Source organism: Mustela nivalis, assembly GCF_964662115.1.
Source record: "Mustela nivalis genome assembly, chromosome: 17".
In the NCBI taxonomy this organism is placed as follows: Eukaryota; Metazoa; Chordata; class Mammalia; order Carnivora; family Mustelidae; genus Mustela; species Mustela nivalis.
In genome coordinates, this window is record NC_139036.1 from 62036378 (window position 1) to 62054215 (window position 17838).

General features: G+C 56.7%; 1 protein-coding gene across 2 annotated transcripts in view; it reads left to right on the forward strand.

Annotated features, from left to right (window-relative positions):
- The window catches only part of TBCD (tubulin folding cofactor D), a 154651-nt gene that overhangs the window by 91687 nt on the left and 45126 nt on the right, over positions 1–17838 (forward strand). For both annotated transcript variants that reach the window (XM_082705650.1, XM_082705651.1), the window contains exons 15-17: positions 5200–5257; positions 11312–11341; positions 13413–13498. In XM_082705650.1, coding sequence (XP_082561776.1) covers positions 5200–5257; positions 11312–11341; positions 13413–13498 — 174 coding nt within the window. The remainder of the gene's footprint in view (positions 1–5199; positions 5258–11311; positions 11342–13412; positions 13499–17838) is intronic.

Consider the following 17838-nt stretch of genomic DNA (forward strand, 5'->3'; position numbering starts at 1 on the left):
ATGATGTGATTTGCACTTTCAGACAGCGTGGATGGGTAGTAAATTGTCAGTCTGGTGTTTATCCGTAACGTTCCTTTGCTTCAGAACGACAAGAAGAGTGTTACTTAGGGTAAAAGCAGCGGATTTTGCCTTTTATTTATTTTTTGGCTATAGAGCATTCTACAGTCTAACAAACTGAGTTTGGGGTGAGATCTGCTCTTTGCTGTGCCCGTTGAAAACCAGGTGCCTGGAGCTTAGGACAGGTAGAGGCGTGCAGCTTTCCCCTGGCACAGATGAGAAAGAAAAGTCCTTTTCTGTTCGACACGGACCATTTCTCTGTGTTGAGAAATCATGGTGAAGTATCGTCTGAGCTCCTCCGGCGAGAGCAAACAGGTGAAGGCGCAGGAGACGCGTTCCAGCCCGACTGAGGCCCGGCCGGCAGCGCGCGCGGCTGGCCTGTGGCCACTCTTCGTGTCCCCTTTCTGAGTGTGGAAGGAGGGCTGGTGACTCACGCACTCGGCCCCGTCTGGCGGAGGAGAGAGGACCTCAGGCCCGTGGGAGCTTCCGTAATTATGTTTGCTCGGTGCGATTAGACCCGCATTTGTTGGAAACGTGCTGGTGTTTCTCGACGAGCCAGTTTGGTTCTGAAAGTGTGAAATTAGAGCAGTTTACAATTTTAATCAGCCCAGTACCAGAAGCTGGTTACACAGCTCCCCGCACGGTTGAAGTCTTGAGCTAACCTCAGAGTCTGTGTTTGGCTAAAAGCTGGCTTTTGAGGGGCACTGCTGTGTCTTTCCTGCTTCACTTCGTCAAGTCCAGGAGAATATTGGTGAAGCAGGGACCGCCTTCGGGCATTTACTTGTGAGCGCAGAAGGCAACCTGACTGAAGGTGAGGCCGCGCACAGTCGGATCCAGGCTGCCGCCGACACGGCCCTCGGGGCCTGGCTGTGCGGGACAGCGGCTTCCTCCCCCCTTCCACACCGTCATGTGTGCTCACTGGCAGGACGCAGGGCCTCTCATGCCCAGAGCTGGGCACTCTGTGCCACACACAGTTTCTGCTCAGTTACTTAGATATGGAACCTTCTGGGGCTCCTTGATGCTTGGTCTCGACGAGTTGTCGTCCTGCGGCCCGTGAGTGTAGGAGCGGCAGTGTGCTCTGGGCCTCGCCACAGCTGCCCTCCTCGCTAGAGGCTCTGGGTCCTTCTGACCCATGTGAGGCTGAGCACAGGCCAGTGTGAGTGCGTGTTCTGCAAGGGGCCCTCAGCTATGGCGTGGACCCCACGCCTCCCCGTGGCTGCCTGCAGTGGTTTAGGGGCTGTCTGGAAGGAAGGGGAGTAGTTAACCTACACGGCAAAACTAGAAGCCACCTTCTAGAGTCACCCGTTACTACCTGGGCTCCGCTGCAGCACGAACTTGAAGGCTTGACGCTAAGCTGTCTCCTTGGGGCTCCTGCCCCCACTGGCTCCTCAGAGCAGGGTCCCTCTACGCTGGGCTGGCCTCGGGAGGGCACTCACCGCTTGGCGGGCCGGGCCCACACTGGCTGGGCACGAAGCGAAACCTGTGAGCTGTCTTAGGGCCTTGACTGCACCAACAAGAGCTTGGTTGGAAGTAGACTCAGCCTGGCCTGAGTGGGGCCAGCGTGTCCGTACACGGGTGGGCGGGGCCGGAACTGTTGAAGTGGACGCATCCGGCGGCAGTAACCTCGAAGGGGTTCTGGCTGGCTTACAGGGTGGTTTCACATTCCTCTCTTTGATCAGTGTTCCATAATTGGAAGATCATAATTTAGGACAAATAGATTGATAGGAAATTAAAAAAAATTCAACATAAAAAGTGAAGTTTTGGTAGTATTGGCTAGACCCAGAGTTAGTGAAGTTATAGTCTACGTTTTTCTTGCATCAGATGTTGAAGCAGAAAATCTTGTGAATACCTTTTCCTAGAATACATATGATCTTACGGATTTTGATAAAGAGCTCTTGTGGAACATGAATGTGGTACTGAAACTTCCGTTAATTTTGGGACTGTATGTAGGATAACCACACATTCTTTTGTTAAGAACAGCAGTTACGTAAGTTTCAGTTACCGAGAGAGCACAACAACTCCTCTCCATCAGTTTAATGATTTCTGAGATTTTATTAACAAAAGCCAGCATGATGCTGAAGTTGAAAGTGACTTTTCTTTACTTTTAAGCCCAGTATTGTTTAAATCTCGTTTCGGCTGTAGGCTGTGGTCAGACATTTAGAGGAGAAAGGGAGTACGCTCTGCTGAGAGAGTTTTGCTAAATTTACTTTCAGCTTTACCCGTGGAAGGACCCCAGACACTGCAATCTTCAGATGTTTAGTTGTTTTCAGAATTTTAATTTTGAACCGACTCGAGACTTCAAGGAGAGTTGTAAGAAGTGGGAAAGGCTCCCATGGGCCCTTCGCGGGCTCTGCTCGCGTTCTCACCACGCGCACCTACAGTGCTAAGTGCCGGTCGTGTAGCCCCTCAGCTGTAGCCGAGGGTGGTGGCGGGCTATTGGTGGTGTCATGGCCAGGGCCCACCCTTGTCCCCTGGTTGAGGTGGGGTCTGTCAAGCTACTGGGATTGTCTTCCTTTGTGCGTGACGCACGTTCCCGGGGACCTGCAGACCACGTCCTGCCCGCGCTGCCCACCGGGTCGGTGGGTGTTGCCTGCGGCGGGTGCCAGCAGCGGCTGCTCTGGCTGTTCTCTCCGCAGAAGGCCTGCGCTCTCGCTTTCTACCTGCTGCATCGTCGGTGGGCGCGGGTGGACTGACGCGGGCCTCCCTCACCCTCGGTCCTGTCGGTCCTGTCGTGGAACACTTGCTGGTGGTGTGGCCCAGACGGCTGCTACCTTCGGCCGTTGGGTGTGGCTTCATGTGGGCTGCTGGGTCCTCTCACAGGGACTGGGACTTCCTCGCTTCCTAGCGGGGCAGGATTCCCCAGGCTTATCTTTTGTTCCCTTGGCTCAGCCCTGAGGTCAGCGGCTTCCAGGGGTTTCTGTTGAGATCTGAGACCCAGATCCTGCTCATTCTCCCGTACAGGGACGCCAGCCAAGGAGCCTCCAGCCAGAGTCCCTGTGTCCGTGCGGACCGTGTGACGCCAGGCCAGCACCCCGCTGTGCTAGCTCTCTCTTCCGTCCCTCCGTCCTACTGGCTCTCGTCCTTGGCTGTGTGTCCAGTGGTCCGTGTGTGGTGGCCCCAGAGCTGCTAGCCCACCTGCCCTGCCAAAGGTCACACATGCTGGCCCTTGGTGTGGTGCTACTCTGTGTCACAGGTGCCTTCCCGTGGCTGCTGGGGTCCCCCACGTTACGACGGCTCTTGGCATTTGCTGCAGTGAGGTTCTCCTGCTGTACGTTCTTTGGGTTTTGACCGGTTCAGATTCGGGCACCACAAGTATGGTCCCGAATGGTAGTTCTGTCTTTCCTGCGTCCCCCCACTCTGCCCTTGGCAGCCAGCCTCCCTGTCCCCTGGCCGTCACCACACTGGCTTTGGACCCTCTAGTTTTGCTATTTGTAGAATGTCTCCTGTACGGACACACAGAGTGTGCGGACTTCCTGTTTAGCAAATGCCCGTCGCTTTCCCCGGGCTTCCTCGTGAGTTGGTGCTTCATTCACTCTTACTACGCAGGAAGACTCTGCAGTGTGGGTGTGCGGTAACTGGTCGGACGCGGGTCCGGGTGGGCTGGAACCAAGGTTCCAGCAGGGCGGGTTCCCTCTGGAGGCTCCGGGGACAATCCGCCCCTCTTCCAGCTTCTAGAGGCTGCGCCGTCCCTTGGCTTCGGGGCATTCCTCCGTCTTCACAGGTGGCAGCTCTGGGCCAAGTCCTCCTGGGTCTCCTGGGTCCCCTCTGCCTCCTGCTTCCAGTCCCAGGGCCTTTATGACTGCGCGGGGTCTGTCAGTGTAGCCTCCCTGACCGGCACCTGCAGCCCGAACTGCCCTTGGCAGCTAATGCCACGTGTCCGCAGGCTCCGGGGTCAGCTCCTGACTGTCCGTGCCGGCGATTGAGCTGCTTCCAGTCGGTATGGACGGACGTGCAGCCGGAGGGACTGAGGGGTGGTTCAGGAGGTCCTTGTCCAGGCTGGGAGAGCTGGGAAATGTGGTTGTGTCCAGGGGCTGTCCCAGGTTTGGAGGAGGAAGAGGACTGAGATGCAGGAAGAGGAGCGGCTCGTGTCGGGCCCTCAGCTCTCCAGGCACACGGAGATGTTGCTTCGCGGTGGCCTTCGTGGGTCTGAAATACCCCTTTTCTTTTTTTTTTTTTTTTTAAAGGATATTTTATTTTTTTAAAGATTTTATTTATTTATTTGACAGAGAGAGATCACAAGCAGGCAGAGAGGCAGGCAGAGAGAGAGAGGAAGCAGGCTCCCCGCTGAGCAGAGAGCCCGATGTGGGGCTCGATCCCAGGACCCTGAGTCATGACCTGAGCCGAAGGCAGCGGCTTAACCCACTGAGCCACCCAGGCGCCCTTTTCAAAAGCCTTTTCTCTGGGCTGATAGGAGGTGCAAGTTCTCCAGTCATCCTTGGAGCCAGCACTGTCTTCAGTCTTGCCCCAAATCCTTTGTTTTCTGTTACTAAAGCCATACAAAGTCAAATGAGTGCTTTCTGCCGTATCAGTGATAATTAAGTGTGATGACCTCACGAAGAGAGGTTTACATTAAGTCTGAGGAATTTTTTGAGCTCTGCGCACGGTTGTGGTGGTCTTGGGGGTCGGGGCGTGGCCATCTGGAGGATTTGTGAGACCTGTAACTGTGTTTTGCACTCGGTTGGGTTTCTGCGAAGGGGCAGGGCCTCGGGGCTCCACTGGCTGCCTGTGCGCGTCCCTTTGCGCTCCCTGTTCATCTCTCGGAGCTCTTGCCTGGGCCCGGGTGTCCACGTCCATGTTTGTGTCCATGTCAGCCCTGCCTGGTGGCTTCCCTCCCGCCAGGCACTGCCAGTATCACCCTCTGTCCGCCCCCACCCCCTCCCCCGCCTCCCCGAGAAGGCTGAGCACATTCCACTTCCTTCCACTTCCTAGGCCCCCGTGATGGCAGCTCTTCTGCCCGGGACGTCCCTGGCACCCGGGTGCGTGTGCCTCCCGTGGCCGTCGGTGGCGCAGGGTCAGCCCCCGTGGCGCCGGGGGCTCGCTGCGCAAGCTCGCACTGAGCAGATGGGAGAGGCTCCCACGTCCTGCGACAGGGCGTGTGTTCTTCCACGAGTTTCCTTTTAACCGCTTTCCTCTTCTTCACAGTGCCCTGGTGGTCGCCGCGGTGTTTGACCGGAACATAAACTGCAGGAGAGCCGCGTCCGTGAGTCTCGTTCTGTTCTTTCTCCCCGTGCTGCGGGTGCGCCCTGAGCCGTGCCCCTGCTCCACTGAACAGGCCACCGCTGCCCATGCTGCCCGTGCGAGGTGCCAGGGGAGCCCGTGGGCAGAGCGTCGGCTCGGGTGTCCTTCCGCTTTCGGGGGAGGGAGTGGTCTTCGGGGGAACCGGGGTCAGGGGGACATGCCCCACCCCCAGCATGCCACGAAATGTAGCCATCGCGAGCATCGTGCCTCGTGAGCGGACATGGCTTAGGGTAGCCTGTGCCCTGGGGAATGAGAAGAAAGTGGGTTCTGGGCATGTGACCTGCGTGTGACAGCAGAGCAGGCGGCTTTGAGCCTCAGGAGGGGTTGTTGCCAAGAGAGGTCATTTCAGCGTCCCGTGGCTGCATGGGGCCTGGAGCCTCACTGGCCGTGTTGGACACCAGTGCGTGGCCCCGCCAGAGCCTGGTCACATCTTGGGCGGATTCTGTGTGCAGAGGGCTATCAGCAGGCTCCGCAGCCACTTCCGGAGGACCCTGGGCAGGAATCTGCACGAGCATCCCACTGCCCCTCCCACAGGGCTGGGCTGCGGCCCCGAGCTTGGCTGAGGGGTTCCTGTGGATGCTGGTGAGATGACGGCTGCTGGGCCTGGTCCCTGGGATACTTGCGGGTGATGTCCATGGCTGTGTCCTGGCTTCACACAGAGCTGTCCTGCTGGTGGTCCGTCACTTAGATCAGGCTCAGCATGGGCTGGTGTAGGTGCTGCGGGACCAGAAGCCGGGGCCAAGAGTCCCTTCAGCAGCAGAGCCTGGTAGCTGGGGTGACCGTTGCGCTCGGTTCCCTATAGAAATGCCAGCTGTTTCTTTCCCACAGGGAGGAAGCCAAGCCAGACGGTACTCGGCCACAGCTTGCCCAGGCCGGGGCTTCTGTTCTCAAGGGCATGCTTTCCAGGGCACTTGGCACCACACGTGGGCCGTGGGACGTGGGCCCAGTTCCCGGGTCTTTTCTTGGGGTGCCTGTGGGGCTGGTGGTTCTGAGGCAGGGATGGCCAGGGGGCCTGCTCCCATGGCTGGCTCTGGTGGAGGAAGGCACGGGAAGTGGCAGGGCCTCACCTCCCTCTTACTGGTGTGCGTGAGCTCGTGTGTCAGGTCTGGGGTGCGTATGCCCCTTGCAGCTCTGCATACAGGATCTTGTCATTTGTGAGAGAAAAGTTTACTCTTTCCTTTCCGGTCTTGATGCCTTTAATTTCTTTTTGTTGCCTAAGTGTGCTGGTAGGAGGAGCTGCAGGTACTGTGCTGCGCCGGGGTGGGGACAAAGGACACCCTGTCTTGCTGTCCATCTCGGAATAGGCCAGCTTTCGCTGTCATGTGTGATATTTGCTGTTGGGGTTTTGTAAATATGCTTTAGCAGGTTGAGGAAGTGCTGCTAGTTTGTTGTGAGGGTTTTTACTTTTGTTTTTAAAAATCACGAGTGGAAATTTGATTGTGAGATGGTCATGTGGTTTTGACTCTGTTCACGTGTTGTGTCCTGTTAATTGATTCTGCAGGTATTAAGCCAACCTTACGTCCCAGGATGAATCCCGTTTGTCATGGTGTAATGCCTTTTCATATGTTGCTGGATTTGGTTTGCCAAAGTTTTGTTGAGAGTTTTGAGTCTGTGTCGTAAGGGATATTGGACAGTCTCTGTCTGTTGGGATGGTTTTGTCTGGCTTTGGAATTAGGCTAATCTGGCCCCATGGAAGGAGTTGGGAATACAAGATCTTCCTCTTGAATTTGGTTGAAAATGTTTTAAAAGCTTGCCATGGGACGCCTGGGGGGCTCAGTGCGTTAAGCGTCTGCCTTTGGCTCAGATCATGATCCTGGGGTCCTGGGATCGAGTCCCGCATCGGGCTCTCTGCTCAGCGGGGAGCCTGCTTCTCCCTCTGCCTCTGCCCCTCCCTCTACTGCTCATGTTCTCTCTCTCAAATGAATAAATAAAATTTTATTTTTTTAAAAAAGATTTTATTTATTTATTTGACAGAGACACAGCGGGAGAGGGAACAGAAGCAGGAGGAGTGGGGCAGGGAGAAGCAAGCTCCCCGCGGAGCCTGGAGCCCAGTGCAGGGCAATCATAGCCCGAGCCGAAGGCAGACGCTTCACTGACGGAGCCCCCACGCGCCCCTTCTTTGTTTCTGCTTTAAATGTTTGGTGGAAATCACGTGAACTCCTCTGGGGCTGTTTTTTGTGTCTTGTTTCTTTGGAAGTATTTTGTTATTAATTCAGTTTGTCCGCTTACCTGTTTTTCCTAGTGAAGAGCGTCTCTGTCCATCTGAGTTGTCAGATGCACCGGCTGGACACGGCGGGGGGCTCCGTCTTCCCATGTCGCCATGAGTGCGGTTGGCACTTCTGTTGACCCGTGGCGGGTGCTCCGCAGATGCTGGTTCATGAGTGGGCAGCGGTGGACCCAGGGACCAGCGTGGCTTGGTGTGCTGCAGGCGGTGTGTGGGTCTCCCTCGTGTGGGAGCTGGGGAGTCCCCCTGGCCCTGGCCGGGCCTGCCTGCCCACCTACTCTCTCTGCCCAAAAACAGGTCTGATACAAGAGGTGCCTGGCCTCGGCCCCTTCAGAATTTTGTCTTGAGAAAGGTTGCCTGCAAAGCTAGTCCCTTCTGTGTTCATGCGGTTTTCTCGTCTGGAGCCCCAGGAGGAAGCCCCGTGAGTCCTTGAGAGGCCTTCACGTTTCTGCCCTGACACTCACCGCGGTCCGAGATCATCCCACTTCTAAATACAGGGATGGCTTTTTGTCAAATCTGGATTTAAAAAGTAGCTTTTACATTTTCTTTTTTGTTTATGAAGTTGAGCATTTTAATGGGACACAGTAGTAAAATCAAAGCGCCAATACCTTTATAGACCCCGAGGAAGGCATGAAAAAGCCAGAAACCATTTTGTTTGTTTTTCAAGTTGGAATTCAAATAATTCAGAATTAGCAGAAGATTCTCTGTGTGGCGGGTCACCTGCACACACCCGTGTACCTCCCGGCTGCAGAGCTAGAAGTGAGGGCAGAGGAGGCGTTTATTTAAAGCTCACTGGAAAACCCGAGGCTCGAGGCGGCGGTAACTCGGGGCGCTGTCTCCTGAGGGGCCGCCTCTGCAGCTGCGAGCTCCCGTTTGTGCTCACCCCCGACACCCTCCGCGCCAGCTCACTCCCTGCCGCGGTAAGGAGGGCCTGGGCCCATGGGCCGGCCCAAGGACAAGGTCAACCTGCCCACCCAAGGACCACAGGGTCCCCGTGAGGCCGTGGGTGCAGAGTGCGTGGAAACCCTCCAGACCCTCCCGACCTTCCGCTCTGTCCTGGGGTTCACCTGCCACCACTTCCCGCCTGCACCGCAGCATGCGCCTCCAGGTCCGTGGGGGTGACGGAGGGCACGTGAGTTTGCCAGGCCCCGCGGAAGGTAGCCTGACGGGTTGGTTCGGGTCAGCGCATCTGTGAATCTGCGAGCACTCTCAGAGCTGTTTCACAGAGCAGGAGTTTGAAGGTTTGACGTGACCAGTCTGTAAGGGCACGTGAGTTGAGGACTGGCCCCGCTCGAGGAGCGCTGTGTTCAGTCTTCACTGCAACCCTGTGGGGGTCTGGGTGGGGTGGCGGAAGGTAGCCTGACGGGTTGGTTCGGGTCAGCGCATCTGTGAATCTGCGAGCACTCTCGGAGCTGTTCGGGGCTCCGTGCTCTCGCGTCGGAAGGTACCCACCTGGCCTGCAAGTGTGTCAACATTTTGAGACAGCTTGTCCCCAGCCAGGAAGGGAGGGGTGGTGCAGATGGGCGGCCCCACGCTTCCTCATGGGGGGCCTGGGCGCGGAGGGGAGGGAGCCTGGGAGCCCAGCCTGATCCGCAGTTCCACTGCCTCCTTAAGAGCACATTCCGCTAAAGGATGTTTGGCGTCTAAACTGCCGTGTTACCACCTTCTGACTTTTCTGATGTTGCCTGGATGGGGTCATACGGGGTGTGAGCCTGAGGACTGGCGTGTTCCTCGCTGGTCCGTCCGGGCCCTGGGGGCTCTGGCCGGGCTGACCGCTCCCTCCTGCCCCTCGCTGGTCCGCCCCTGGTGGCTGGCAGAGCCGCGGCCGCTGGAACTGGCGGCGTGTTGTCGGAGCTCGGGGTCGTGTCTGGTTCCACTGTTTTAGAGAGGGAAGCTGCTGTGAACATTTGAGTTCGCGTTAGTGCCGTGGGGGGTCAGTCACGGTTGCCTGTTCGGCCTGTGTTCGGAAGGGCTGTGCCGTTTCACCTTCCACTGGCAGCCTGTCTGGGGGCCCATCTGCCCGCAGCCTCGCCCGCGTTCCGTGTTCCTCACGTGGTCCCGGCGGGCGTGTGCGACCTCTCACTGTGCTTGTGAGTTGCCTTCCCCCGACGGCGAGCCCGCTCCCTGCTCATGCCCTGGCCTCCCGTTTCGGGAGACGGCTCTTCGGGCCTCCTGCGCGTTTGCTTGTTGGCCGTTGTGTGCACCGCTGAGTGTGGAGTGGGTTCTGCCCCGATGCGAGGTGCTGCCTCCTTGGTGTGTGGCTCCCGGGCCCTGCTCCCAGGCTGTGGCTTCTGTCCTCCTCACCAGGAGTTTCACAGAGCAGGAGTGTGAAGGGTTGACGTGACCGGTCTGTAAGTGTTTTCTTCTGTGGGTCGTGTTTTCCGTGTCCATTCTCAATTCCTGGCCTGGCGCTCGGTCCCAGAGGCGTTCTCCGCTCTTCTGCTGTGCCTTCTCTGTGTCCCCGTGCGGCCAGCCGCCGTGCTGGGGACAGCCGTCCCTCCCCCTCTTCCTCAAGTTTGCTTTTCCTGTGTTAGCCTGCGTTTTCCACATCAATCTTGGGTTATATTTGACCTTTTTGATGACATCAGAATGGCCAATGTGTTCCTAAATTTTGCTTGTTACACAAATTGGCATTCTATCATACTTCCATTGCCTCTTAGGTTGGTTTCTTATTTTGTTTACTAAATTTACTGCAAAAGGTTCAGAATGGTATGTAGTGAAAATCGAGTCTCCCTCTTCCCAGTTGGAAAGCCCCGGGGGGTCCATGGGTGAAACGCCCATCTGCTTGTGCCTGGAGAGCACCCTGGTTCTGACTTTCTGGGTGGCCCCGCCAGCGGTGTGCCCAGGGGCAGACTTGGAGCTCTGCGCTTTGGCTTCTCAGCATCCTTTCTGCACGCCCGCGTGTGCTCCCTCTCCGCGCCCTGTAGGTACACGGTGAACTGTCCCCAGAGGCTCCTCTCTGGGGGGAGGGGCTGCATCTGTGGGCAGGACACCCTCCCAGGGCTGCCCTAACTTGGGGCCGGTCACACGCTGACCACGTGGCCGTGAGGTTGTGGCCTGTGCTGCTGTGCTCGATGTCCTGCGCTGTCAGGGAACTCTGAGCCCTGCTGCGTTGGGGAGGGTGGGGCCGGGGGCTGCGGTTGAGCGGCAGGTGGGAGGGGGCGTTGCTGGTCGTGCACAGGCCCCACTGTTGTCACCGTCAGATGGCCGGCTGTCACATCTTGGCAGAGCAGGCGGGGTGCAGGAGGGAAGTGCCGGGGACGTGAGCAAGCACTTTAAGGAAAGCACCTAAAGACACTTCATTCTGTTGAAGTAACTGTTTTGAGCTCTGGGCCTGTGTTGGAGGCTCAGGGCTTGTCCGTGGCGGCTCCTGGGCAGGCAGTGGGAGGAGGTGGGCCATTTATGTTCGCCATTGCGAGCTGCTGTCACAGAGTTCCCCGGAGGAGGGCCTCGTGTTGGATTGACTTAACGGATGGATTTGACTCTGTTCTCATGCTTCTCTCTAGGGCCGAATTAGGCTTTGGTGAGAAGTGCGGCATCTGCATGTAAAGGACACTTTTTAGGATGTGTCTGATTCTATAAACTGAATTGTGGCTTAGGAAAGCACCAGGACCTAGAGGCAGAATGACAGCTACCCTTGAGGCTCTGATCAGCCAACAATGAGGACTTTCATTTAAAAAAAAATAAAGCCATGGGTCATTTGTGTTGCACGGCATTTGTTTTGAATTTCTCTCTCGACGTTTAGCAAAGCGCAAACCTAACTCACCTGCTGTTTGTTCTTCTTCTCCGTAGGCTGCTTTCCAGGAGAATGTGGGGAGACAGGTATGGCTACTTCTTGAAGTCTTCATTCCTAAAACTTCCTGAAGTTTTAGCAGGAGAAATACTGAAAGCTACAAAGTTGGTATCTCCTTGCATTGTTAGATGAGGGTAAAGAATTTACCTAGAATAAGCTAATATTTAACTCAGTGACTCAGGATGCTGTCCAGGGGAGAGCTGACACACGTTTTAAACAGCATTGTGTCCTATGGACCCCAGTGTGTAAGTAGCTTCGCACACACACACAGGCGTCAGAGATCAGTGCCTGACGCGTTGCCACCTGATTTTAGCAGTTGCCTGTGGGTGCGGGAGGGATTTGGGTGGAGGAGCCCCACTTCTCGGGGCGGAGACATCAGTGACCACTGCCCAACCCGCGTGTGGTAGGAGCCAGCATCTGGAAGCCACTGACCCTGTGGTCTCTCTCTGTGTTCACCCGCACCGTTGTGCCCTCTGGTCCTCAGCCTCTCATGACCAGTCATCCTGGGCTGGGTGGTGTGGCCCTTATCACCAAGTCATTCACGTGCTGTGTGCCAGTGGCCACACTGGGATGTGTGGCTGGCCTGGCGAAGAATGGACCAGAGGCAGGTTATGCTGAGGGGCCACTGAGCCGAGCTCTGGGCAGCGCCCCAGGAGGAGCGCTGGGCTGAAGAGGAGTATGTATATCTGCATTTCTCCTGGGCTGCCAGAGGCCGGGTTGAGGGCTGACAGTTCTACTTCCACAGGGAAGGCGACTTTTGGTTCCTGGTGGGAAGCTATCCCAGAATCAGCCCAGGGAGGCAGTGCAGTCTTGCTTCCGCCGCTGGCTGCAGGGCCCATGCTGCCTGTGGTTCATTCTGCTCCAGCACCCCTCCCCCACTCAGGGTCTCTCCCTTTCTTCCCTGGCTTGAAAGTGGCTGAGACCAGTGTCCTTGGGTGTCACTTTAGTCCACGTCTACCTGAGGCTCTGGGAACATGGAAGACAGTGGCTCCCTAGGAAGAGACAGCCGACCTCTGAAGGGGATAAGCTTAGTGTGTCAGGGCCGCAAGTGTGGAGGGTTCCAGAAGTCCGTGCTGCTCGGGAGAAGGAAGGGGCTGGACAGGAAAGGGACTTGAAAGCATCGAGGGTGGGTGAGTGGGCTGCTGAGATCCAGGAACCTGCTGGAAGCTGAACTGAGGGGCACTCTGGGCGTCCCAAAGCCAGAGCCCAGGAGAACGCAGCATCTCCCACGTTCCAGACACAAGATGGTCTGGAACAGGGGTGCTCTTGGTTCCTGGCCGTCACCATGTCCCATTTGGAGGGGACACTCGGGTTAGTGGAGAGGGGAGGCCGTTAGCCATGGTCTCGGTTTAGGGGATCAGCCGGGAGCTGGTGTTTTGGGGGGTGTCCCCTCCACCTCCCCTGCTGGATGTTTCCTGCGGAATGAGTGTACACACAGCACAGTGTGCGGGGGGCCATGCTGCTGTTAAAGAGACACAGACTTTGGAGGAAGAGGCGTTTTGTGTGGGCCCAGGGAGCCTTCCAGCCCTGCACATGCAGTGTCCTCGGTTTGGTGGGAATGTTGGAGAACAAGGGTGTGAACTAGCCAAAGCAGACAGGGACACACTCAGGGGAAGTCCTCTAAGCTCCCTGACTTGGGGTGAGGTCATTAGGGATGTTTGTGGGTTTGCGAGAACACCCAGAATGTGACCCACAACTTGGAGTGCGCAGGCGGTGCTGCAGACGGCTCACAAGGTTGACGCAGACCTTCCGTGTGCGGGACGTGTGGGGTCTGGGACGCACGCTGCATCCGGCGCGCCCTGCCGTGGAAACCGGATTCGGTTTGTTTCTATCACGTGGGTGTAAGGAAGGTGTCTCGGGCATTTTAAAATTGAAGATGTTAGAGTTGTTTGAAATAATCGTGAAGTAATTTTGAGTGGCCCTTGTCCTCCCTGCTCAGCGTCCAGCCCGAGATGGGCAGTGTGTGAGCTGTCTGCTGCTGGTCCCCAGCGTGTCTGTGTCGTAGGTGGGGGTGGGGGGAACGTGGCCGCTGACCTTCTGGAAATGCCTCCCCTCAACTCATGTCATTTGTCCTCTTCTCCCTCTTGATTCTGTGACCAGGGCACTTTCCCTCACGGAATCGACATTTTGACTGCAGCAGACTACTTTGCTGTTGGCAACAGAGCTAACTGTTTCCTGGTTATAAGGTAAGTTGTTGATTTGTCACAGAATGTGATAGTCCCTGGGACGCGCAGGTCAGAAAAATCGCGTTTTCTTCTTGCCCCTGGAAAGTCTGCTAGGAGTAGATGTTACATGACCGGAATTTGTGCTTCCTGCTGGTTAGACTGGGTGCCTCGTGCAGGATTCTGTTTCCATCAAATTCTAGAAGATGCAAACCAGTGCCGAGGGCCCGTGGCAGGCTGGGGAGGCCTGGGGAGGGCGCGGGATCTGCCTGCTTCCCGACGGGTGCCGGCAGTGTCAGGCGCGATGACGGGAGGTGAGTGCCGTCTCTGGTTACCCCTCCTCCCAGCCCGCCAGCTTCCTGCAGCGGGGCGGCCGCACCCACCCGCCAAGAAGGGACAGTTGCTTCCTTTGTTCCTTTGAGTAGAACAGTGCCTCCCGGGTTGAAGGGGTCTCCGGCTTGTTGGTGTGGTGCGAGTCAGCAGAGGTATCGGAGAAGAAGGGGCGGATACGTGGCATTGCCACCAGCGCTGCGGGACCCGGGTCACACTTGCACCTGCGTGACCGGTGTGCGGGGGCACCTTGCTCTCAGCTCCACGTGCAGCCCCCGCCCGGGACAGGCCTGCCATCTCCGTGCTGTGTCGCCGGGAGCGCACGTTAGCCCTTCTCCGTCCTCTGACAGACCCTCTAGCACCTGTGCTGACCTGCGCAAGTTACTTTGCTCCATGACCAGCAGGCAGAGATTTTTTAAAGAAAAACATAACATTTGGCCTCTTTCTCAGAGTCTTAGACTAAACATGTTATTTTTAGCATCATTTCTATCTTTTCTCAATATCTAGTGGCTTTCTGTGTCTTATCAGTTCTTTCCTGCTTTTTTTTTTTTGTTAATATTTGAACATATATTTTAATGTGGAGAATTTTCCACTTTCCCCTGAGCTTCCTGCGTAAATTAACCAGTTTTTTGCTTTGGTCGTTTTTTCTTGTCACTGAGGTTTCTAAGCTGGTCTGATACTTGCATGGGATCAGTCATGTGCTCTTCAGAGACATGGTGGGTGAAGGTTAACCCTGTGTAGGGCGTGGTCTTTAATGGTGCATGTGGTGCCCTCAGTGCGCGCGGGAGCTGGCCAGTGAGCATGAGTCCGGCGGTTGTGGCGGTGGGATCTATGCGCCCCTGGGGGGCTCTCCACGCCAGCCAAGACAGGGCAGACACTCAGGGTCCTGCCGTCAGCCTGGACCGTGGAGCGGGCATGGGGGTGGTGAGAGGGAACGGTGCTTTTGCTCCTGGAGTGCCTAGGGGTGGGGCAGCTGGGACCCTAGCTTCTTAAGATGCTGCCAAGCAGGTTTCCAGGATGGTGGCCCAGTGTCACGTGCGTCCGGCAGCCACCCCTCGCCGGGGCCCATCTTCCTAGTTGTAGCCGTGCTAGTGACTGTGCAGGAGCAGTTCTGGAGTCTGCATTTTCCTGACGACCGATGGCTTTGAGCGTCATTCATGGGCTCCTTTGATGCATCTTTTACCTGTTTATCAGGTTAGTTTTCTTCTTGCTGAGAACTCGAGAGTTCTTAGTGTATTCCGAGTATGAGCCGTTCTTCAGATGAACAGTCTGCAAAGGTTTTCTTTCGTCTGTGTTTTGTCCCTTCAGTACCCTGTGTGTTTCTGAGACCGACCCTCTAGAGCAGTCCTGTTTATTTTTGTACGCCTGTTTTACGCCTTACATTCTCCGTGTGGGAAGATTCACCCACTGGGAATGTGGGTTTGGGCCGATGGGCGGCCACCACTGTGGTCAGCGTGGGGCGTGCCCCTCACTCCAGAGAGACCCTGAGTCCCGGGCCCTGGCAGCCCTGACCTATGTCCTGGGCCCGGGGTCCACTGTCTCTGGAACTGATGTGAACGGAGTCACGTGGTGCATTGGCTTTTGTGTCCTGGCTTCACTGTGTTCCTGAGTTCTGCTGTCCCCTGCCCTGTCCCCCATTCACTGGCTGGTGGCCACTCAGGCCCCTTTGATGTCAGCATGTGGACTCAGGGCGTTCCTGTCAGGACACAACCAGTGGTGGTTGGCACTTCCTGTTGTGGGTGTCTTGCTTCTGGAAGTTTCTCAGCAGATTGCTGACATCTGTGGGCCTGTGCATGCTTCTTGAAACACATCTTGTTGTATTTTGCGTTCCAGTAATTTGCACATTCCTGTCGTTCGAATTCTTCGACCTGAGGAGCCCTCCGAGCGAGCTGTCTCCTTCTCTGCTTCCTAGTCAGCAAACGGCTTGCCACCCGCACAGTCATCTCCGTTTTGCTTCTCCTACTGTCTCCTTCCCTGCGTCCGCTTGGCGACCTAGTTCTGTCACTTCTCTGTCCCCAACAGCCCTCAAAGGCTCCTTATGCTGTGGATCCCCTGTTCCCGTTGCCCAGCTCGTACTGTCCTGACACCGGCCCGGCCCTGCCCCACCACCCCTGCCGGCGCCCTCCTTCACTCCACACTCGGCCTCCGGGCGGACCCTGAGCGCCCAGGCAGTGCTGCTGGCCAGCGGCGGCGTCTTCCGCGGTCAGCTCTCCGTTGCTGCCAGAGCTCGACTGGAACCGGGGTGGCTGGCCTCTGTCCGTTTCTTCCCTGAGGCCGCTGGTCATGGGTGCCGGCCTGGGGCAGTCCTTTCTGGCAGTTCCCAGGGCCCTTCGGTGATGGGAGTCCTCGGGTCACATCTTGCCTCCTTTCCTGACTCTCCACCGCCCTAGTGTTTCTGTTTTTCCTTCTGACTTTCTCTGTTTCATCACCGTTTGAGGGTCTCAGTCTCACTTCCCTCTGGAGAACCCTGTGCTCTTCTTTCTCCCATCCAGAGCAAATACCCTCTTCAGTGCCACCTTGTAGCACACGCATGTCCCCACAGCACCCGTGTCCACCCTGCGCGTGTGCACACGTCTGCCCGCCCGGGACCCAGGAGCATCTGCGTGTCGCCCCTTCTCGGCCCACTGTGCCGTCCGCCTCGTCTCTCGGCGGCCGTGTACCGCGTGCACCCCCGGCTCCGTCCCTGGCGGGCTGTGTCCGACAACGTGTGGAAGCAGCTCGGCACGTACAGGTGTGTTTTGGAGTGGGAAATGCCAGGGCGTGGGTCTTGGTTTTTTTTTTAAAGATTTTATTTATTTATTTATTTATTTGACAGACAGAGATCACAAGCAGGCAGAGAGGCAGGCGGAGAGAGAGGGGGGGAAGCAGGCTCCCCGCCGAGCAGAGAGCCCGATGCGGGGCTCGATCCCAGGACCCTGAGATCATGACCTGAGTCGAAGGAAGCGGCTTAACCCACTGAGCCACCCAGGTGCTCAAGGGCGTGGGTCTTGAGGGGTGTCTTGTGTCCTGTTATCCCCGGCGTCCTCGCCGTCCTCAGCTCCTCGGGTTGTCGGTTTGGGTCCCACGGATGGGCGTGTTGTTTAGTGCACACCGAGCAGCGGTGCCCGGTGCACTGGCTTGGCCCGGCTTAGGTGCTCACCGCGGGGCACGTTGTCCGGCGGTGGGAGATGAGGAGGCGGCGTGGGGGCTGTGTGCCCTGTGCTGACGTGCAGCGTGCACGTGGAACCTTCTCTCCGCATCCTGTTTCTTTGGTGTGGACAGAGAGTGGCATCTCCTGGCCCTCGGCCTCTGTCTCGCCGTTTGCTGTTACGTGCAGTGTGAAGGGAGTGTCTGTGCTCGTGGTGCTTCTCACGCGCGTGGTTGCGTCTGGATGAGCTGGCCAGAGTGGAATGCTGGGTGTGCATGTTTTCAGTTTCCTGGTCGATGCCCGTCACTGCCCGTGGAGGCCGCGCTGGAAGGGTGCTCCTGGCAGTGCTTCTAGATGCTTCTAGATCTTCCGACAGTGGCTACAGCCCTCTTTCCCGATTCCGGCAGTCTGACAGCCGGTCGGAGGCTTTCTTCCTGTCTCCCATGAGAGGGAGGTCGAGCAGAAGTTGTGTCCATTTTCTTTTCTGTAAACTGTCTTTGAGGATTTTCCTATGAGGTGGTGCTATTTTCTTGTGGATTTGGAAGCTTTATCTTAAAGAAGTCTCTTATCTCTTGTGATAACGGTAGCTGATTTTTTTTTTTTTTTTGAGTTTTTTATCTTTCGGCTTTGTTTATGGTACGTTTTTTGTTTATGGTACGTTTTCCTTGTCCGGTTATGTGCTTGAATGTACCAGTCTTTAATGGGTTTGAGTCGTAAGTAGAGAGGCCTGTCCTACAAGACTTTTTTCTTAATCATCCTACAGTATTTTCACTGGACATAACTTTTACTTTTGAGGCATGATGTACAGCCCGCCAGCTCTCCTGAGTGAGAGGCACAGCGCAGCGAGAGCGGACGGTGGTGCGCACGGCGGGGGACCCACTCCTCCACTGACCCCGCAGGCGTGCGG